The sequence below is a fragment of the Spea bombifrons genome, chromosome 2 (genome assembly GCF_027358695.1).
Source record: "Spea bombifrons isolate aSpeBom1 chromosome 2, aSpeBom1.2.pri, whole genome shotgun sequence".
Taxonomy (NCBI): domain Eukaryota; kingdom Metazoa; phylum Chordata; class Amphibia; order Anura; family Pelobatidae; genus Spea; species Spea bombifrons.
The window spans coordinates 19781313-19804847 of NC_071088.1; the positions used below are offsets into that span (position 1 = coordinate 19781313).

Sequence of the window (23535 nt, forward strand, 5' to 3'; positions counted from 1 at the left end):
AATAATCGGCCGATTAATCGATTATTAAAATAATCGTTAGTTGCAGCCCTACTCTCGTGTTTACACAACAAGCCTAGGAGGATCTGCCATTTGGATTAGCGACTCCTACAGCACGGCCCGTATGGGCCTATATAGGCTGTAGCACAGACTCCTGCGAATGGTGTGGAGTATTGAGGAATCGTGTAGCCTTTTCTAGTTTAGAAAATAACTTACATTTCAACCATCGCATGTAAAGGACAAGAGGAATACGTCGTTGGCTGAAGGGATGGTTTTGTGTTTCTTTTTAAGGCATGAATGAAGCCAACTGTGTTTGCTTTACTAATATTGCTCTTCCAGAAAAATGAGCGATTTAACCAAGATTATAATATATATATATATATATATATATATATATTAAAAAAAAATAAAAAGGGCCACCAACTTCTAAAAATAGAAACTTAAAGATTGAACCTCAACAGGTGAGGTAAACAAGTGATCGCCGTAACTCACAGGTGTTATTGGGAAGAACTTTTAAACATTAACCTGACGGGCTTTGTTTATCATACGTAATTCAAGTGACAATCCTCCTACGACATCGGGCTCTCCCAGTGCTCGGGGCATCAGAGTTACAGAGCAATTACTGAGCGGTATTTCGTGTGTCTCAGCTTTTATTTATTATGATAAAACATCACGGCAAACCTTTCCCAGTTCCACGAAGTCACAATCTTTCACTATAAAACCACAAAGAAATCTGAGAAGTAAACTAAAGATAAAAATATTTTCTCAAACATGCATTAGAACAAATCCACTGACCCACGATATCCCAGCATCTTCTACGAACCACCCCCACTCTTGAAATGCCCCTTTTCACATTTTCCTTGAAACAATGACTAGCATAAGAAGCCAAGCGTCCCAGTCCGCATGCTTAAACACAGAATTCAACAGCCCATTTAGTCTGTAGAGACCCAAACCAGTCCTTGGTCTTGTCCTAGATCCCCTGTATTAACCTCTAGAACTTCTGATGGGTGACTGTTCCATTTATCTACCACCATCTCACACTCTAGTTGTGGATTATGACCTCTTGTTCTAACATTTATCTACCCCAAAACCCTCTTAGAAAGAGAGATGCACCTCAACACAAAGCTAAATAGTAACATGAACAGAACAGCAGTTTTTCATTCAGGAATATAAAATCTTTTTCACCGCAACCAAAACAAAATTAAGTAGCCACAAAATACGAGGACTCTTGTAATGCGAGATACCGGCTCCTCTAACCACAAAGAAAAACACGGCAAATACAATCTTTCCCAGGCCGTGGAGTTAGTCAGGGAGTCCTGGACATGAACCGCTGCAGCGAACGGATCGCAGCTGCCTGGTGATTCACAGCAACAACAAGCAGCAGCTCTCCTTCATCGCTAATCACGCAGAATCAATCTCAGAGCCCAATTCATTTCAGACACCAGCAGATAAACGCGGCAGGTGTCAGCCACATCGCACACTACTGCAAAAAGGCTTTATTCATGTATCATTGGGAAGAAAAACAGCTGGTTATTCAGGATAAAGAAATCTCAGAGAGTCAGCTTAAAAAAAACTATTTTGTTTCATTATATACACTAAATTTAAGAGTCGCCGACAGCCCCACTAAAGAATGCATAGTAAAAAATGAAAACGCAGCCATGCAGCTGCCCTGCTCACGTCTGTGGTCCAGCGATTCTTGCGACCGATTGGCTACTTAAATCAGCCAGTCAGAGGCAAGAAAGCAATCCCACTGAAATCATCAGGAGGTCTTACCCACATCTAAACAGCCCCCCCCAACCCAAAGCATTCACCGAGCCAGTGATGGAGCCAACTGGATCACGTGCCAAACACGTGCCCTCCTGCTCAGAAAATAGCTGGGGTTGGGGAACGGGGTAAATGCATAGAGAAATTCTGCAGAATCCCCTCCATGCATTTGCACACGGTAAACATTTAAAGGATCCATTCAGCTAGCATATACTTTAACATGCATACGATCGCTAGAGTGTTCCTTTAAGGGGGGGCACAATATAGATTAGAATCCAGGCACGAAAAGTATTAATGCTCCTGCTTTAATTATATGTTGATTTCATATCATGTACAAGGCCCTAACAGTTAATACTCTGATTGCGTTTGTTAATTTAGCAAGAGAAAGAGTTTAATTTTCGTAGCCACTTCCTTATTTTAAAACCCACACCTGCACCTTGCGTTTCCATAACCTGGAGTTCAACCCACAACACAACAGGCAAGGGCCCAGAAATGATGCATTTCCGTTACACTGTTCCGAAGAAAAAGGAAACCGATTACATTATTACTTAAAAAAAAAAAACACAACATGAAAGGGTTCCCATATCTGATTGCCTCCGAGACGGGCATCGGATTGGTGCAGCTGCAGAGGAAGCGATGTGCAGTGGCGCGGTGCAGGCACCTGGGAGCTCGCTTTCCACAGAACCAAGCCAAAGCTTAGCGCATAGCACAGCGCGCAGATATATCGGGCCAACATCTTCATTAAAAAACACTTCTGGCCCACTACTTGTTGCCCTGCAGAAGAAGGACAAAAACAGCAGAGAAGCAGAGATTGGGAAAACCGTCCAGGCTCCCCCAAGCCTTTTAAGAAACCGTTTCACGGCATAAAACATTTTGCAGTAAACACCAATTGGATCAAATCTGTGTTTTGCAATCTAGGTAATCATGCAGGTGTCTACAAGGACAATACTTCCAAATCTTAACTTGTGGTCAAACCGGACACTTACACAAGATGCTCCTCCGTAAGCCGGGAGCAGAATTGTTCGAATGCCTTTTATTCCGCAGAAATGATGATAAGCAGGTCATCGGCCTGCTTCCTCTCTAAGGGTTCACACAATGTTACAGAATAGTATATATTTTTCTGCTTCCGAGGCCTGGAGTCTGGGTTCTTCCTGTGGTGTTAAAGGATTTCTGGACAGTGTAATCTAGACCCTGCTGTGCTAGATCTGTTCCGCTAGTACACGATCATCAAGGTCTGCAAAGGGTTAATTAGAAATGTGTATGTATATACATGTTCTTTTACTAGTGTTGAGGTTGCGGTCACTAACGCAATCCTATATAATAATGCTTTGCGCAACGCGTCTCCAGCCTCAAAAGGTCTGGTGCGACCAAAAGATGACATCAAGGATGATGAAAAGCAAAGAGTGGAGCGGGTGAAGGAGAAGAGGGGACAGTCTATTGTGCAAAGATTATGAAACATCTTTCAAAAACCCAAGCGTGGGAACGTACACTGTACAGAATACTAAAAAAAAACCGAAACATCTGTGAGCCAAAGACCTCAGCATGCGAGCGAGAGCTGCGCTTACAAAGAAAGTTCATCTGTACGTTAACCCTTTAGGGGTTTAAAAACACCACTACATATTTTAAACGCCCAGACGATATCAGATGAAATTCAGCACAATATTTATACTATATAATGCCCCCATTTTCTTAGAATTTGACACTTTGATTGACATGCAAAAATCCCAAAATCTTAGAAATCTACAAGTTATCTATAAATTACGCTGGCATGATGTATATGGATCAATGTTTAGATAAATGATACCGTGAGCTCACAAGCCCATTTAAAACGAACAGATGCCACCGCGGTCCCTAGTTTAACCGAATCACATTCCTGTACCGCGTCCAAGACATTGTTATTAGATAAAAGTTTCTTCAAGGTCACACGGCAGGCAAACTGGACTAAAGTATTAGAAAAAGATATCGCTATTGTTCTGGGCAGAAACTCGTTTCTTTCTTGCGGACTAACACTGCTTGTTCAACATTTCTAACAGCGAACAAGTATGATAAAAAAAAATAAGAAAAGCTAAATGGATCATCATTTATTCTACTTAATGGCGTGACATAAAACATAAAATAACCCTTAGCTTCACTAAATGCATTAAAAATAGATTGCCGGGGGGGGTAGTTGGGTAAAAATGTTCATCTCAATATTTGCATTTCAATCTTTTTTATTAATGTATTTTACAGGAAACCCAGGACAGCGTGTGAAGCTCTTGGGGGGACAAGAGACCGAATGTCTACTGTACTCTGCATAGCTGTGAATGGCTTAGATCCATATACTGTCCTCTTCCATATTAGTCGAGTCTAAGGAGGCTAAACTTAGCCATGGTATGTCCAGAACGTCCCTGATGAAAAAGGAATCTGGCCCCATTGACTTTGTCTGAATTAGGCGGTGGGCTGTCTTCACGGCTCCACGGGGCAAGACTAATACTGTACAAGTCCTAAGACGGCGGGCACGCCAATATACTTCTCATATACTATCAATCACAGTCTTTTTATAGCCCTTACAGTAATATAACTAAACTTTTTCCACCACCACCGCCGAGCCCTGACACCTAAAGGAGGTTAAAGAATGCACAGAGGTCGGTAATACCGTCCACAGCAATTGAAAAAAAAATGAAATTAAAAAAGCATATATATATATATATATATATATATATATATATATCTTTTAAAGGGGTACCGTAACACTTGAGCCCATTTCTTACACGTATACATACAGCAAATTAATCATATTTATTTTCCATTTCATGTAGCTAGCACAGGAACTTTCTGCTGTTTGCGAGCATTGCCTTTTTCCTATAGCTTTGCACGCCTGTAAATATGTAAAGCACCGGAGGCTCATGCGCAAAGCGAATCCGGACAGGACGTGTGCCGTAACTTCCAACTGTGCTGACAGTAGGGTTCAAATCCTCACCGAGGGATCATGCGATAAAGGACAAAAAAAGAAGAAGAATGTGTAAAGGGCTTCCCGGTTTAGAAATCATTAAGACCAAGGGGACTTGATCTATTATTATATACAAATAAATCAGAATGACATGAGAGCGTTCCATACTGAATGAATTATGGACTGCTTAACATTAAGGTATAACAAAAGAGGGAAAAACTATTTTTAAAGATGATGAAATATGAAATTAAAAAAAGAATTGTGATAACAGGCTGGGAGAAACCCAAACGCCGCATAGCCGAGGCTCCTAATATTTCATTGCTTGCGGCCAACTTTGTGCCATTTTATATCTATTTCTACAGTTGTATCCAATTTCTAAATATATTTGTCCGCCCCTGCCTAGCAGGGCGTACCGCTGAGACGTTTCTTTCAACGTGCCATGTTTCTGTATCATGCGTGCTGGCCTGCTTCACCAGGACTCAAAGGGTTAAGCCCTATAACTTTCCGATAATCCATAAACACCCAGATTTCATGGCGTTAAAATGTCTACAGCTGTGTATCCTGTATGACGCAAAAATAATCTGCTAACAGGCAACAAGTCACATTTATCACGGTGCACTGAGCTTACTGATTGACGAGGTTAACCCTTAAAACACAACACCTATCTGAACAATGGTCTCCTCGGGAATGATGGTCTAAAGAGGCAACTGACACATGATGCGGAATAAAATGCACAGATGTTAATCGGCTACAGGAGACACAAAGCAGTCCCTGCAGCCGGTACAGACCCGGACGAGGAAAGCCTAGCTGGAAAAAACAAATGTCATCCCTTAGTCACCAACCTGCTGAGTCCCCATTATTACACTGTTCACATGCAGGAACAATAGCTGGAAACAGGCTGAAAACAGACACTTGCAGGAGAAGTCTAACAGCTGGAGGCTTTCACGTCTCCTAACCCTACTTCAGCAAATTTCACAGCAGAAAAAAAAACACTTTATACCTCAGGCAACAGATGAGCTTACACACCAAAGTGACCCAGAGAAACCGGGAACATGAAGAAAATAAAGCAATGGCCAAACTCGCTGGGGTAAACACTACAAGCCTGCCACGGGAAATGTTATTGTATTTAAACCATGACTTAAATGTGTGCCTGGGCATGGACAGGAGTAAACCTGGAGATCCTGAGCGAAATGTCATTCCACTTACCATACAACGCTACGGATCAGGGCCGCTGGAAAGAGCAAGCTCTCAAACTCAGACATCCATAAAACCACAAGGGAGTCAACTGGTTCCGTGCCCTTTCAGTAGCTAAATAGCAAGCGGGTGAACCGCGCTCAGGAGGCAGGCTGAACCGCGCTCAGGAGGCAGGCTGAACTGGGAAGATTTTCACTAAATGAAGATTCTAAACATCGACAAAGTTCTAACACAGTCAAGAATGAATACATAATGTGGTGAGAAGACATAAGAACATTGTCAATGTGTTCAATTACACCAAACTCCACTGTATCTCTTCACAACGTACAAGACAATAAAGATTTTTTTCTTTCCCAAAAGAAACAAAAAGGCATTGTTCAGACACTAAAGAGTCTCCACAGTTCACAGCGACGGACGGGTCTTCAAGTGGAATCTGAAACGTGGGTTGGAGTGTTGGACAACCCAAGCTAGAAAGGGCAGTTTGTGAGCAAGTGTGAGTGGAAAAACACCCACAAGCCATTGTGCTTTGTACAGTGCCCACTCGGACTTCTGAGTATATCAACCGGCTTATTGACCATGAGACCAAGTGCTACACCGCAAGCAGCCTACTGAATCAGCAGCTTCCAGATATACAAAAGTAAATGACAACTAGGATTTAAGACAAAGGAACTTTCCAAAACTTTTCTTATGAATCCTGTAGGTTCTCCCCTATATGATAAGATCCAGTCCCAAGATATTAACACGCCAACCCCATACAGTGGCAGAAAGGTGATGGGTACTAAAAATAGCTTTTTTTGTTAAATGAAGTTTAAAGACAGTATTAGCCATGCCTGCTTACACTGTAATAGTACTTTACTGGTGCCAACACAATTTCCAAGTTACCCCATGCGGGGAAATAAATAGAATGTAATTTTAAGGTTCACTTTTTCTCTTTAATAGTAACTACTTAATAACACTGCGAGGGGACCTCTGGCGACCTTGGGGGATGACAGATTTCAATTAAGTCCATACGGCCCAGCCTGCGTGGCCAGGGTCACATTTTTAAGAAAAGGAGAAGAGAAAAACTTTAAAGGGATCTGACATAAATCCACAATTAAATGCTGACCCTGTTATTTAATCTACACACCAAAGCCCTACCTGAGAACCTTGCAGATGAACTGACCCTTTAGCAGTTCGCCCCAAAGCAGCGTAGTGGATTGCTAATGGCGGAAACGTCTTTCTTATAGAAATGATCGCTAATCAGAACGTTACAAAAGGTTGGATTAAATCATCTCTATTCATGCAGGAGGCTCTTCTGTGAAATCACAGTGAGACGCACCAGTCGGGATGCTCAGATATCATCACATCATGGCGGAGTATTAGGGAGTCTTCTACATCCTATGTTCTCCAGAACTTCCTTTTACTCCCTGAGAGACGGTTCCAAGGTAGGGTCATGACATGTAAATTATGGAATTAGCCTCTAAACGTCTCCATCTTCCAGCCTGAACTACTAGATGGAAGAAGGGACTACACACAGGTCTGTTAACAAAGAACCTTAATTACGACGGTCACATAATCACTGGAAACGGTTCAGAAAGCTATTGATTTCTTATCCACCATGAAATAACGTCAGTATGTTTGGTGTGTGTTGCTTACAAAGGATGACCAACACATAACTGCAATCACTTTCCATATTGCATGGTAACAGAAGACATCCGGGAGACCGCAGGGCTGGGGGTTACAAGTGAAACGTCCTTAGACCAGACCTTAAGTCAACAGGTCTCTGTAAGCGCTCAGGACACGGGAGATGACCAGGCTAATAGCATCTCAATAGATGTCAAGTGCAAGGGAACGGACAGACAGTTTTGTTTACTTTAGCTGTGTGCCAACAACTTACGTGTCCCTCATGACAACTCAAAGTGTAAACACCAGGCCCGAGCGGAGACCGGGGTGACTAAGAGCCGCCTAGAACTCGCACTCGAGGTAATGCCTTTCACATGAAAAACCAACTTGTTTGCTTTCAGAAGGAACCCAAGTCAAACAGGCTGCGTGGAGATGCCAGTAACAGTCACTATATGTTTTTACGACCTCACAACATCCTCTTTCCTACAGCAACCACTAAACACGTCTTTGATGTGGCTCTTCAGTAACCCGCTAATTGGTTCTATTGCACTTTGCCTGCTAAATTTTCAGTATCTGCTTATTTTGTGCACTCACTCCGATGGATGACTCTCTTAAATAAACAAAACCCCATATATCTCAAACAACCTGTGGTCCGAATCTGACAATTCTATCCAGGAAACAAACCTGTAACATGTAATTAGAATATTCTACAATGGGACCTTCATTATTCCTTCCCGTTACATTATTTCTGCCATACTGCTAACACGCGGGTTGGTTCACATAGCTTTTTGTACTGGTGGGGTGTGGAGGAAGTTTCAGAATTATGATAAAAGCTGCGATGGTAACTGTTTCCCTTTAGCTTAACAAGGTCTGCTATAGCAAGGTGAAAGTTTGCATACACAAAAAACAACTTAAAATGCGATTATATATAGGAATACTGAAATAAAAATGGTTTTAAAGGAGCTACGCGTGACGTCTGATGTTCACGTTACCAGCTAGGTCGTTTGTCATTTAAACAGAAATCGGTTAGTGGAACGCAGCATATTTCTAAGTTTATGAACACCCGTTCTACTGACGGAAAGATTTTGATATTATGAACACAGGTATATCAAACTGACCACCTGTGAACAGGCACGGTATCATTAACCCTTTAAAGGGAAACCATCATGTACAGCTTTCTGTGTGACTGCTTTGCATATCAAATTGTTTCCTCTTCTGAAATCCTCCTTTCACCTCACCCCGCCGGAGCCGGTGACACTCCGATTGAAGACATATGTGGTTACTCAAAAGCCATTAGAGAAATGATCTGAACCAGTTAAAGAGATAACGTTTCCCATTCATACCCCAATACTCAGTGATTTGTATGTAACGGTCATTGGTTCTTGCACTGATGATACGGTCATGATCAGTAGGCGTCACTGACTTTTTTGTCCTTCATAAAGTTTTGGAATGACGTCCTTGTGAAAATGCTTGACCACGGGTTGCAACAGAAAGCACGGACAGAGCATTACACAAGCCAATAGATTGCAAGCTCATAAGAGCAGAGCCCTGTCCTCCTTCTGTACCAGCGTGTGATAATGCCATTGTGATTTAAATTATCCATTTTACTGTCCCCTATAGTACCAGCGCTACAGAATCTGCCGCCGCTGCTATACAATGTAATGAAAGGTTTGATGAACGGAAGAGCGTGAGAAGCGGGTATTCTCTATAGAGGGAAGATGCCCCGTTGATTTTCCGGTTCCTAGACAATGCCGACTGATCGCACCTGACGCAGAGACCCCCGTTTCCTGCACGGGTCAGGATGGTGTCCGTTTTGCAGCTCATTCTTTTGTTAGTTATGCTACAGTTTTGACACCTCAGAGCCGATCCCACATAAAACAAAGATTACCGGCAGGTGTTACCTGGATACGTGATACAGGTAACAGAAACGGAGCGCAGAGAAAACACATGTAAACAGTGCGCTCCTCCAGCGCCAGACCAGCCAACGACTCGCAGACCCACAAAACATGATGTGTCAGTGTATACGTCACCCGCACATCCAATTCACCCTCGCCTTGCCACCATTAACTCTTTGCTTACTTCCTTGGCAAACTGCAAAGGGCACAACGCTCTCCCTTACAGAGATATTATTATTATTATTATAATAAAAAAAAAACGGCCTGTGAAAACTCAAGTGAATAATCCCAGATATTATGAATCGGGAGCGGATCTAAAACTCCAGGGCTGCAAAGTGCTTGATAATTTATTGTGCTTTCAATCTAACAGACGCTAAGCATCCCGCTATGAATTCCTCACTTGTTGCAAACTCCTTGCGGCACACCAAGAGTTAACAATAGCATCACATGTACCGCTATTGCACTTGAGACAAGGGGGGGGGGCATTAAAAACCCAGATAGTCAAGGAAAGCCGGGATCCCTATATTCTACAGCAGAAGCAGCGTTTTGTGGGTGTCAGTACACGCATGGAATAGCCTTCCAGCAGCTTTGGATATACTCATAATAGCAGGAAATGTACTGTGGCACCTCACATACACTTCTTTCAGGCAGTGAGTATACATAACGCCACCTCAATCCCACGGACGTGATTAAACGCGAGAAAAGCAAGGTCAGCTTTACCTGTCTGCTGGGAACGAAGAAGGAACATCAACAAGATACTACTGCTTTATGTATAAACACACATTATATTATATACACACACAACATACACACACTATATTATATACACACACACACACACTGTCCCCATGTGCAGGAAGGAGGAAGTCTGGTGTAACAAAATTCTCAGTTAGGTAGAAAGAAAAGAAACCCCTGCCGGGCTCCACATAAACAGGAAGCTGGGGACAGATAAGGACGGCTGCCGGGATGTTAGGCCGCCTGTGCTGCCGGCTTCTCTGTGCCTCAGCAATGTCACTAATGCCCCGGGAACAGGTCAGGTCACTGGGAATGACATCAGATAACGCGGGTGACACCAAACTGCAAACAAAGGGCTGTACAGGAAACAGGAGGCTCACACATCTCTGGATCAGAAATAGAAAACTAACACGATCTGGAATTATTCAAACAAAGAAACGAAAATTCACCCCAAATAACATACCTCCAAAACTATCCAAATAATAAATAAAGCAGATTTCACACGCTGCCCGCCTCGGGGTATAACACTGCTCATCTGCCGCAGGCAGAGTGACCTCACGCTACAAAATGTTCCCCAGATTCAGTTATGACTAACAAGCATGATGGGAGTTGTAGTCCTTAAATTACCCATTCACCCACTCTACGGTACAAACGGCATCAATGTATCCCTGCTTATAGCTTTAGAAGGACTAAACTCCATTTTTACAGCTGCTATAAGGATACCCACTGCTTCATGTAATCAGATGCCCCACTCACCGGAAAGCATTGCAGTGTTTCTGGCACTGAATGGGTTAATACAGTCCATCTGAGCAAAAGATACCAGCTGTGGTATAACACAGACACAAAAAATGAGAGGAACAAAAAAAAAACAGTACACAGAAGTCTCAGATATCCTTCCCATGCCAGAGGGGCCAGCGACACACTGATCAGGCCACAAAGGAGTTAACGCGCTCCCGAACTTCCGAAAACTGCCTGGAAGAGTTCTCAGAACTTCAGTGCGGCTCGCAGAACATCGCAAGAACACTCGCTGCACTGAGAAGAAGAACCCCAGGCTGGAACAAAACAGCCAATAAACTACTCAACAACAAAAGAGACAGCCGCCAGGACTTCAGAAGCATGTACACTAAAATGCAATAACCCTTATATAGATATATACACACATATATATTATATATATACACAGACACATATACACAGACTCCTGGCATAATGAATGTCACATTGCTTGTTACAGCGCTTCTCAGCCTGTTTTGTTGTAAAAGGATGGAACAAGCAGATCCATTGAGTAAAGCTGTGCATTAACACTGCCTATGGCAAGAGTCCCTGAAGTGGCACAAAGGAGCAGCCCTCCAGCAGAGAAGGCATTGTGTTCTATGCTTAGAGAGAGGATGGGGCAATAGCCCATTAAGTGAAGATTATCGAATAACCCTTAAGGGCATGTAAAGCGCTATACTGCGCCCAGCGGGGTCACATGCCCACAGACTTTCCCCGATCCATCAGTCAGTTAAATGACTCGGGCTGATGGGAGTTAGAAGCCATCAGTTTTTTAAAAGACCCTAAAGGGTCCCTGCAGCTCCGATGCGAGCAAATCTTGCGCACACGAGTAGCATGTCTGCGGCTGAGGGATTAATCAGTCGCGTTAACCCCGTGAAGCCCGGGAAGTTGGCGAGCTCATCATGAGCCGTAAGAACACACGGTTTGATACTCACAGCTGGTTGATGGTGTTTTGAGATATTACAGCATTCTCCGAAAAGTGAGGTATCATTTTCACGCCGCAACACGCGCAGAATTCACCGCTTCCTGCCTTGCTGTCCCCGGCAGAAGTGCTCAGTGTCATCGGGACCCGGCCACTAGCGCTGCCCGCAGTGCACTCACCGCACCGGCACATCCGATCACTCCATGAGCCTTAACCTGCTCCACTTATCCGAGTGAAAACGGGGGTTCGCGAGTTAAAGGGCTCTGTGTCAATCAAAGCAGTCCCGGGTGTCTGTCTGTCTGTCTGCCACCTCCTGTAGGTCAGTGCAATGACTTGTAATGTAGCTCCTTGAGGTAGCCGTGTGCTTAAAGGTGTGCCTTACGGAGGACTTTATTACACCCGAGCAAAGCCCCTAACACCCCATGCCAGCTGGAGCCCGGGTCCCATACATACTGAGCTTCCTGCTAACCCAACTAACAGCTGCCAGCTTCCGCGCATGCGCGACTCCACATGTGTGTCCTAGCCCCGCCCCTTTCCTTCTGCCTTTATCGCCGCCCGAAGGCGGGGGCCGCCGAACAACGTGCTCCTCAAAAGCGCCGCCCCTTTAACCCTCTCTGTGCCGACTGTGAGCGCTGCCTAGACATGTTCACTGGGACCGTTAAAACATTCCACTACCTTTCAAATCCACAATTATACATTTAAAATTATTTATTGTATTTTTTTTTCTTCATATGCTTTGGTTATATTTAAAAGTATTTCTTTTATAAAATGATACATACAGTGATACTACTTAGTAAATAAAATTGAGATACATATTATCAGTAGGACAAAAACTTTTAAAAAATTTTAAACAATTAAAAATAAAACCCATGCTATTTAAATTTAATATAACAAAGATAGTTCTGTTCAAAATGACATTTAAGTACACAGAAAAAAAATCACACTCATAGTAGGAGTCTCCAATTGTCCTGGGCCGGCCATCTTTAAGAAGGCCGCTCACCGTCAGTATAAATTACTTCAAATGTAAAGATAGAAGTAAATGTTCCAATGGAATAGTCTACGTGGTAGAAAGACGTTAACGGATATAGATATATTTGTATATTGGTGAAATTTGACGGTTACACCGTGTTTGTGTGGCTAATCTTGGAGAAACCATACAGTCTCACAGGAAAGTTCTGAAAAATGAACCAAACCCCCCATGTTTGGCTGCTTTCGGGTAACAGGGCGGTTATTCGGAGGCTCCGTGATAACACGTTACTGATGTTTCTGTGTTCGGTGAGTGGATTAGATCCTTTTAGTAAGTTTAGTAAGCCGGTACTATTATCCCTGTAAAGGCTGTTTAATTACAGGAGACTATTGGATTGTTTCATAAACTGCCTGCTGTGGAGAGGGGGAGGGGGGCAGATAGAAGGGCTGTGTTCTTCTTATCTAAAAGAGCACTGTCCAGCAATATACGGCCCTCAGGCTGCACGCCTTCATTACCGGAGTCCACCCCGTCCATAGGGGACAGAAACATACACAGCCGCAAACACCTGCATCCGTGTATTAATGTATAATCAGTAGGCACAACACTAGTTTAGGCGATATCACCGGAGAACGGCGCTCTCTGCCCTGTCTCATAGGGGTCTACTTAATAAAGGGCGAGCTGTGGTTTCGACTCCTCCATTGTTCATTGCGAAGGGCCAACAATGGCAGGTTTCTCCAGCTGACCAGGCCCTGTATAATGTATAATTCAATGGGTGAGGAGACTGAGGAAATCTTGCTGATAATTATACATTATACAGGCCCTGCCAAGCTGTTCCAGCAGCAGAAGCTCGGTGGGGATGGTCCTTCCTCATTTATCGTGACGTCAAGGAGCTGAGACACAACTCTCCTGTAGACTCATTACAATGAATGAACCCCAGACAGGGCTCCGCCATCACACCCACCTCAATGCCTATGGCAGCTGACTGGCCCCCGTTACAGTTTTGTGACGTCCCCCTTGAAAAAGAATGGAAGGATTCATCAAAATCCAAACCATGCTGGAAAAATACCCCCATTATGTATTTGTGCCTGTGCCATAAACTCATTACCCGCCGGCTCACGCAAGAGTGCCAGAAGGGTGTACCGAGACCCCACATGCGGGAACTCTCTCCTGTGAGGGGTTCTGCAAAGTTCAGATCATGGGCCGGCGTACTTTAACATGCATTCAGTGGAGGTATGGGGCATTTACCGCACTAAATGACTTTACACGGTGGAACCAAATGTTACAGATCTACACAAACCAAGGCATCTAATTCACTTTCACTGTATCTAAAAATAATTAGAAGGTGATAATTGGACTCCACAGTAGAAGAGACTGAAACTCGTCCCAATACACAAAGACTGCAATTCTGTCTCTGCCGGCCTGGGGAGCGGGGGTCCGGGGGTCCTCAGATCCACCACCAAGGAATCAGATAATCAGCACCATAGGGGGCCAAGGTAAGATCATCAGTGCCAAAACCACAGCAAGTAAATTAGTTTGGCTAATTCAGAATACCCTTAGAATCTGACTGATTAAAGGTGCTGTTCAGCTGAATTTTACACTTGTATAACAGCAGCATTAGAAACAAACTCTTCCCAGGAATACTTAATAATTGCCTCAGTATTTTTCAGGGAATGTTTAATTGTCATGTGACACAAAAGCAACCACTGGTGGATTCCATTCAGAAAAAAAAACCTTAGTAAAAGTTTCTGTGTTTTTTTTTTTTTTTTTTTTTTAAACAGGTTAAAAAGTGAAGAAACACTGAAATGACAGATTCACCGAGGTTTAGTTCAATAACATGCTGGAGAGCACAGTTAGTATTTTAAGTGGAACATCATCTTTAATGGCTGGAGAACACCAACTTTGGCAAGTGTAGATGGAGACTCTCAAGGCATTCAAATATAGGTTAGCACGATCCATACATACGTCCTACAGAGAAACGGGCTGGGGTATGCCTCAGCCTGGCTCATCCGGGGGGCAGGGAGCGCTTCAGCTTAGTGAATGTTGGAGTAGAAGGATCTTGTTTCTATCGACCAATTATCCCATCTCAGGATATCTAACTGTGTAGGTCTATAAGTCAGAGATTGGAGACATTCTATCTTCCTCACTGAAATATAAGAAACTCAAAAACCCATGCTGAATAACTTTCAGTCAATCCAAAGGCTTTTGTCGATGTGTCGGTGTGGGTTTAGGGCCAATACCCACCCTTCTAGCGTTCAAAAGGTTAAACATTTTGCACCCTGTGAAAATGTGTAGCCAACAATCGGTAGAAGTACAGAAAGCGATTGCCTGCAGAGTGCGATTCAATGTTTTTAATCAGCAGCCGCTGTGGGTATTAGAAGGTGACGTTGCCGATGGCTGGCAGGCGCTGTTCTTAAGACAACCATCTGGAAGTTATACTGGATTTGCACAGCATCGTATCACGTCCCTTACAGAATGCACCGGTCCGTAGGCAGACGACAGACGCTGTTTTAAGGCAATCTGGATTTTTATCCAGAAATTAACCACTTAGAACACTAACGTATTAGAATTTTGCGGCGTGTAAGAACCGTTCGGCCCCTCTAGATTGTCCATTTTTCTGATTTAGGGACAGGATAGCTTCATCCCTATCCCCTGCACGTTTAAATTCCCCCCATCTGAAGATAAAAACATCCTAAAATAGAATTAAACCACTAGAATTAAAGATGGCTAAAGGGTCATTAGGCTCGCCTTTTGCAAGGTTCAAAACAAATCCTATTTCGCTTTGCGTTAAAATATCCGTGTGTTATGTGGTTTCTGCCAGCGCATGTTTAGCACATGACCCCAGGCCGGACTCTCCCAAATAGCTGACCCTCCCCAGATCAACTTCCCAGAGAAACGTCTTCAATGCACCATAAAATAACGGTGTATTTGCAGTTTCTTTTGATAATTACTCTTTAAGACAGTCCGGAAGATTTTTTTCCCCAACGGCAACCCTCGTGCAATCGCTATGAGAAAAGGATGGACATGCAAGAGAGATTCCAGTACTCTTTCACACTTGTATTTGGATGCTGTCTGCAAAGGATGGCCCGAGAGTGGTCATCCAGCGGGGTGCGAGGCATGCCCGAGCAGGACACACTATACACGTGGATAACATGGGGCTACCTAATAGGAAACGTAAGAGCCACTTGTCCCCAAACAGGCCTGCCATTTTGGAGTCTGGAATCAGCTTTAGCACAGGTACCCATCCCATCACAGTCCATCATGCTAACCCTCAGCACAGATTCCCCTGCCCATATCTTGAAAAACATGCATCAGCTTTCGAGGTAGGAATATGGGGCTGTGGGGGCTCCATACAGCTATACTAGATTGCCATCAGGGAACCAAATCAAAAATGTAGGGACGAGACACTTGTGAGTCTCCACTAAGCGACTAAGTATCTTGCCCCTACCTCCCAACTTCTACCCCCAGAGAATCAGGAAGCCAAGCTTGGCAGGTAGAGTGTGCACTGGTAGCACAATATGTAATCCCCGCTGTCCCAGACACCAGAGAACGAATCCCAAATCTTGCTGATAGGTGGAATAGAGTGGAAAAACGGGACAGTTGGGAGGCATGAATGTCTTACAGACCCCAGGCATCATAATACTTATCCAAAAACCCTAATAAAGCAAAACCCATTATTAGTGGGTAATTTTCCTATTTATATATTGCCAAAGTTACACAAAGTGGAACAGCCAGTTGTGTGGGCTTTGTTAAAATACGAATGGAACTGGAACAGCTGTTTGTCCTTAAACTGTTAGCATGAGCGTTCTTCCAGTTACAATAACACAGGGCTTCCAAAAATGCCACACTCGTTACATAATGTGGGTCAGATATCAATATTAATTTTCAACTTTTAAGACTCTTAATCAGGACGGTGATCGCGGAAGAGCCTATTATATACCATTATATATAATACATGCGTATCCGTGCCTCTGACCTATACAGTGCCCCGTAGGAATGCTTCATATTATATGCACACTTGTCAGGGAAGACGGGAATGTAAAGTAGTATGACTATGATGTAACACTGGTCACGAGCCCAGAAAAGCAGACTTTTCCTGGAAAACTGGTGAGCACAAAGTTTTTAAAAGAAAGAAAATATATATATTTTTTTAAAAAGTTGGAAGCACCCTGGGAACAAAATTTTTAACAATATTTTAGCAAATCTGGCACATTACTACCATTCACAATGAAGAAAAGCTATAAGATAAATTATATGGTTAAGTCGCAAGGGCCACTTATTCTTCTGAACCAACACGTCTCTACATATTAAAAAGTTATTATCAATGTTAGATGGTGTTTGTTAAATCTTTTCACTGTCCTATACTGGATCAGCACTGCATGAAAGAACTTCCCTATGAAAATCTGAGATTAAGTGTTATATTAGTAACATGTAGAGATAGAAGTCTTGTAAATAATGTTATGTTATACGCTAATTGTTAAGTCCCGATTACCCACTGTACAGCGCTGAGGCATATGATGGTGATATAAATATTAATAATAGGTGTAAACTCTTAGTAAGGGGGGCATGTCGTTCAGGGGCGCGCTTGAATCAGCACCTGATTTGCATGTCATATGCCCCTAGGCAGGGGATCTTGGCACCCCCTCTATTTTAATGCATGAGCTTTTTTTGATGGCAAAAGCGAATGCAAATCTATGTTAACACAAATTCATGGATGACTATTGTTATTCACTAACACTTATACATTAGCATATGTTTATAGGGGGGTCCAATCCTAAATCTGGAAGACACACCGGAACATTTTATTCCTGAAAAATCCTTATTTACACAATAGTACTGATCACCTTGGCACAGAGCCTTTAGACGGCACGGTAGGACAGTAGGATGGAATCAGGAGTTCGTGGACTACAATGTCCACAAGAGTCATCCGTCCTTAGTTTGTGGCAGGCGAAGGTTCTTGGCTACCTGCTCTAGTGGACCATCTCTGGAACCGTAACACTGTGGGAGGGCAGTATCACAAGTATTGAGAATTTATCTAATTTAGGTTAGAGGTGCCACGGGGTAAATTGATTAAAGTAACCGTTTATTACAGAGGTGACTAGTACGAGCAACTCCAAATTCCTGGTCCCAAATATGTTTATAGACTGAATTTTTAGGTTCATTTATATTGTTTATTATATTATGCAAAGAAGAAAAAAAAAGTGAAATGCAATTCATTGGCTTGTAAAGCAGGTGGTAATTAGTGGAATAGCCTTCCAGCAGAAGTGGTAGAGAGTAAAACACTATTTAAACATGGATGGCATAGACTTAAAGAACTTATCATGAACATAAGACAAGGCCGATGAGACTTTAACAGGGGGAGAGGTATACAGGATAGGAAGACTGGTTTTAACTGGATGTTATACGTTATGCGTTTTATTTAAGGCTGTGATAAGGTTTATGATAGCACAACCCAACAAGAACACCGGATACATAACACAAAGCTTAACATTGTTAAACGCCTTATAAAAAGCGTGCTATAGCAACAAAATATAGTACAAGCAGAACAAAAAGGTGCAGTCAAATTAAAATGTAGCTACCCTCTGTACCTGGTGTTCTTCTGCTTAGAATATTAGTTTGTTTAAGGAATTAAAGGAACCTCAATACCGATCCATAATAACCAGAGAAACTCAGAATTTCATGGCAGATAAGAGCCAATCATCTCATCTAGTCTGCCTATATTTCCTGATTCAGAATAGCTTTATGCCAATCGAATGCATGTTTAAATTCTCTTACTGTGTAAGCCTCTACCACTTCTGCTGGGAGGCTGTTCAATTTATCTAGAACCCTCTAAGTATTCCTTACATTACATGCAATATTGCTAATTCATGTGTTGCATAACAATGTATATAAGGTCAACACCAATTAGCATTTCTTTTCATATAATAATGCTATTATTTTTTATTGTGAATCCAATTATCACACCTCACGCTTCTATTAATCCACCCGATGCATGCATGTTGTTAACAGCTTTTCCCTGTAAACACATCCAGGCGCAGATCCCATTTGCAGCGGCATTAACCATTTGGTCTTGCTGTGATTCTCTGGCCCTCCACTGTTTCCCAGCATGAAAGGATGGCACCAGAGACATGCGCTCTGACGTGAAATGACTGTCTGGAGCGTGTCTGGCTGGATTATCATAGTTTTATCTCTTTACAAACTAACATTTACATTAAGACAATACAGGGATCAGCAGACATTCAGCCCGGGTAAACACCGGGTCACAGTTTGATCAGTAATGAATGCTTGGACTGTTCAGTTATTATGTGATCATTCCAATCTTACGGGCTGCAAGGCACTGGGGGCTTCACACACGGGGATTAATAGCGGCAGACTTAAATCGGATCACAAAATCATTTCTGCTTCTATAGCGCCGTCACGTCAGGATGGCTCGAAACCCTAATTCTGGGAAAAGGGTGTTTTTTTTTTTCCTCCCCATTATTGGTGCGGTAACACACCCTAAACCATTTAGCCGTAAAACTATAACAAAACTTAAAAAAAATTACCCTCATCAGTTGGCGACTTGCAGGCATTAGTATATACATGCTATATTTTATTTGTAAGACGCTATTAGATTGCGTAGCGCTATTACAATGGGGTAGAATACAAAATAAACAATATACAAAATGAACTATAACACAAAAAACATAAAGGATGCTTGGCCCCCGTCTGCTACGGACTGCCGCTGTCTGTCACAGTATGATGGGCTGTTTCCAGGGGCTGGACTGTCAGAGGTTGTCTGTCCTTACTGATGGGAAACAGCGACAGTTGCCAAGATTCAACGAATGATCCTTAAACATATAAACAAAGTGACAATCACATCCCCGGACAAGAATGAGCAGCTGCCGGCTTCTGGACGTTTATTGATCCTGTTTTGGCTCGGGGCTAATAAACAGGTGTGTCTGGTGTACTTACTGGTATATCGTCCATGCAGGTGCACCTGCGCTGATGGTGTGAGTCACATCGCAAAGCAAGAAACACTCACACCGACACATTGTTTGTGAACGGACGATTTGGTCAGAGTTTGAGATTTCACGTTGATAATTCTGGTTTTTGGAGAGCACACTAAGCCACGTCCCACTCGACGCGTGTCTATGACCCATCTCTCCGATAACGCCGCATGGAATCAATATAAACGAGAAGAAGGGGAGGAATGGGGTTAGGACTCTAAACCGTTCCTTCCCACTAGGTCAGCTGGGTTAGTGATTCACTCGGAATTATCAACAAGTTGCGCTAACCTCATGTTAATATTACACTTGAATACTCTACGTAACTAAAACGTAATATGTCTGAGCTCAAGCACTGCCACACACACGGATCACACATATTCATTTACAGTTATTTATTCATTCAAATGAGCTAACACATTTTGCAGGGGTCAAAGAACACAAATCTGTCACGTGGCGGAAACAATTGCCTCAATGAATTGATTTTTCATGGCGGTACTGCCTTGACAAGTTCTTCAGATGATCTGTAAACAGTATTAACGTTCCGCTCGGTCCGAGCCCAGGGGCCACGGCTGAGTCACTGAAAGATTACAGGACTTCCTGAACACTACTTTTATGTCAACTGAAACCAGTGACTCAACTGTCGTGAAATAAACAGGTTTTCCCAGGCTCCATGATGGCCATGAAATAACAGGACTTTATTTCTAGCCACCAACCTGCTCTAACATAAGCAGTACCAGAACCAGTATTTCTGATTACCAAGATCCATATGTCACACATGCAACAGAAACCGAAGGCCAGACATCTCAAAGTGGCTACATCACACTGTACTGCGACCATCTGCATAAGAAATAGGCTTCCATCAAGCAATGGGTCAACAGAACAACGCCACTCTTGTAGCTCTCTTTAAGATACACCTTCAGCCCAATTGTTTTACACAGAAATGTGGAATTTGATTGCAGATAAGAACCATTCGGCCCATCTGGTCTGCCCATTTTTCCTGCCGTGAAGACTCGGACCACAATCAGTCCTTGGTCTTGTCTTATATTATTAAGCATTACTATGCATGATTAAATCCACTCACTGCACGGCCACCAAGCAATATATGGGTTAATGGTTTGAAATATCATGAACAAAGGGTTTTTGAGGGACGGGGATCTATTTACATCATGTAAGGTTCACTTATTACTGTAATTACATCATGTGAAACAGAAGTCCTTTATCACGGGTATTCTAGTCTAACACAATGGTGGTCTCCAAAGCAGTTGACATTTCTGATGAATGATAATCTGTCCCTGGTGGGATAGCAGTGATCACAGGGGAAGCTTTGCTGGTTCCAGAGAGTCTTTCTGGTGCACAAGTCTTCTCCTATCTCGGTGTTAGCTGTAATGTGTAACAATATGTTTTCATTCAGATAAATCGGTAGAAGAGAATGTGTAGGCTTCTTTCACAAGATACTTTGGTTCGAGTGGGCAGCGGAGCAGCTTCAGGAAGAATATCTCACTATCGGGCGATTTTTAAACATACAGAGGTTGTTTCAACGATTGAGCCAGAACTGGAAATTCATCCTACAAATAATGGAATAAATATGTCTTGTTTTAACTGTATGCAACAGGGAGTAACTAAACAGATGAACTGGCGTGCTATTTCTATAACCCCGTCTTTTAACCTCTACAACCTAACTGGAACGATGGTTATCTAGCTTAAAAAAGGCTGAAAGGATATTAAAATGGATTATTACTGTACTAATTACATTATGTATTTTTTCTTCCTAGGCTGCTGCTCCCCAGGACAAAAAATGTTTCCCATGGAGATTTAAAAAGAATGGTAACCTTTATTGTAATCACTTCCCGGTTCCCCAATGAGGAGTCTCCGCTCTGATGTGATGACATTGGGCTACATGAGGATATCCCAAAAAGTGCCTGGATTGTACAGGAAATACCCTGCAAATAACAACAGTGATGGGAGACAGCGAGGAGTTTATTCACCAAACTGTGATTTGAAACATTTTAAGTCATTGATAAGGTCTACCACCCCCTGGCGATCGGCATCATTATATTTGTGGTCCATAGTAAGTATCCTATAAATATACCGCATTATACAAATACGTTTTGCAGACTGACTCTCCCTATTGTAACGTGCTCTATAAATGTAATGTATAGATCATGCATGCTACTGAAACGGAAGGGTCACTCGATCTTTCTATTATCAGCCCTTCAAGTATCGGAGATCAGCCCTAGAACGTGGTGTGTTGGGATTGTTCGGAGAAACCTTAGAAAATATTCTTGATCTTTTAGTTGGGTTCCCAGTTGGGTTCCAGATCTACCTGGGATTGGGATGATTCCCTATGAGGAGACGGCTGGCACAAGGGGCAAGTAAAACCAAGCCCCACTACCCTCACTCACTCAATTATATACATATATAAACGTACCTTGTGTGGCATGTGGCTTTGGCCTTGCTCCCACGTAACGTTGTATTATGTGAGCCCAATGCAGAAAACCCCAACTGCCTCCCTGCACACCAGACCTATGGCACTATTCTGATTTAAGCGGCACCAGTTATATCTGCCGGGATATACAATAGCATAGAATCACTAACAAGATGTTATACAGGGAACATTAACCAAGATAATGGGGCCCTGTAACGACTGAATCACCACACCTCCCGTCTAGCCTCCAGCTAATCTACAAAGTCCTTTTATCTATGCTAATTGTATATCTATTTACACAATACACTTACAAGCCCCACATTATTCAGTTTTTCTTAACTAAAAGCAGTACTTTGGATAGCGGCAGATTCAAAGCCTCCAACTGCCGACGCAGTTAAACATTTGCAAATCGGCAGCAAACGGAAACAGAAAAGCCAATTAAACCCAATTTTATTACTACTATTTTTTTTTATTTTTTTTTTATTTCTAGGGAAGGCAGAAAGATCAACAAACAAAATCCGAATCCTTATCAGTCTTTTATCTGAGCGATGTTGGCCCACCACCCTTAGCTGGAGCGATTGTTATTTAGCTTAAAAAAGGCTGAAGGGATATTAGGATGGACTGTTACTGGTGTGTTAGCTTTGTATTGTGAGATGTGTGCGTTACCCGCGTACGCGGCGCACGTGCAGTTCTACGTTTGATGCAGGTGTAGAAATAGCATGCTATGTGGGCACGCATGATGCCACGTCACTATGCCACGTAACACGATGAGGCGGGGAATGCGGATTCTGGTGTTTTTTTTGTGAGTAGTCAGTGTATTTTTGCCACCGATTGGCTGCTTGAAGCTGTCAATCAGTGGCAGGAAGCTACACTCATTGAAATCAATGGCGACACTTTCCACGTGCATGCATCGTTCTCCATTGCTGGAGGTGAGTATATCACATAACCACATCTCCTGCAGAAAGATAATACATTTATCCTACCGACTATAAAACGCTACTGAATCTGCTGGTGCTATATAAACAATTGTAATGTAATAATGCATTTTGGGGGGATTCTGCAGAATCCCTCTACCCATGCATTTGTAAAATGTACCACAAGGGACCACGAAGCTATCGTACGCATTAAAGTGAATATGATGGCTGAAGTGTTCCTTTAACAATGATAAGCATCCAATACACCAGTGAACATATAAGAACTCCCCTTCTGGCTGTTCCACGTTACCAGTAATGAGCTGCAGATGTCTCAACGACAATTAAAAGCTTGATCTTATTAGACACACATGTACTTGGAAGATGGAAAGAACATATGTGCAGAGTGTGAGATACACATGCTAAACGTGTAT

The 23535-nt window shown here is 42.7% G+C and overlaps 1 protein-coding gene across 5 annotated transcripts in view; it reads right to left on the reverse strand.

Moving 5' to 3' along the window:
• Positions 1 to 23535, reverse strand: part of SSH2 (slingshot protein phosphatase 2) — a 95941-nt gene that overhangs the window by 22581 nt on the left and 49825 nt on the right. Inside the window, exon 1 of one of the 5 annotated variants that reach the window (XM_053457031.1) lies at positions 11826 to 12268. The exons of the other annotated variants lie outside the window; for them this stretch is intronic. Coding sequence (XP_053313006.1) covers positions 11826 to 12004 — 179 coding nt within the window. The 5' untranslated portion in view covers positions 12005 to 12268. Of the gene's footprint in view, positions 1 to 11825; positions 12269 to 23535 lie in introns of those variants that run through there. 5 annotated transcript variants of the gene reach the window in all.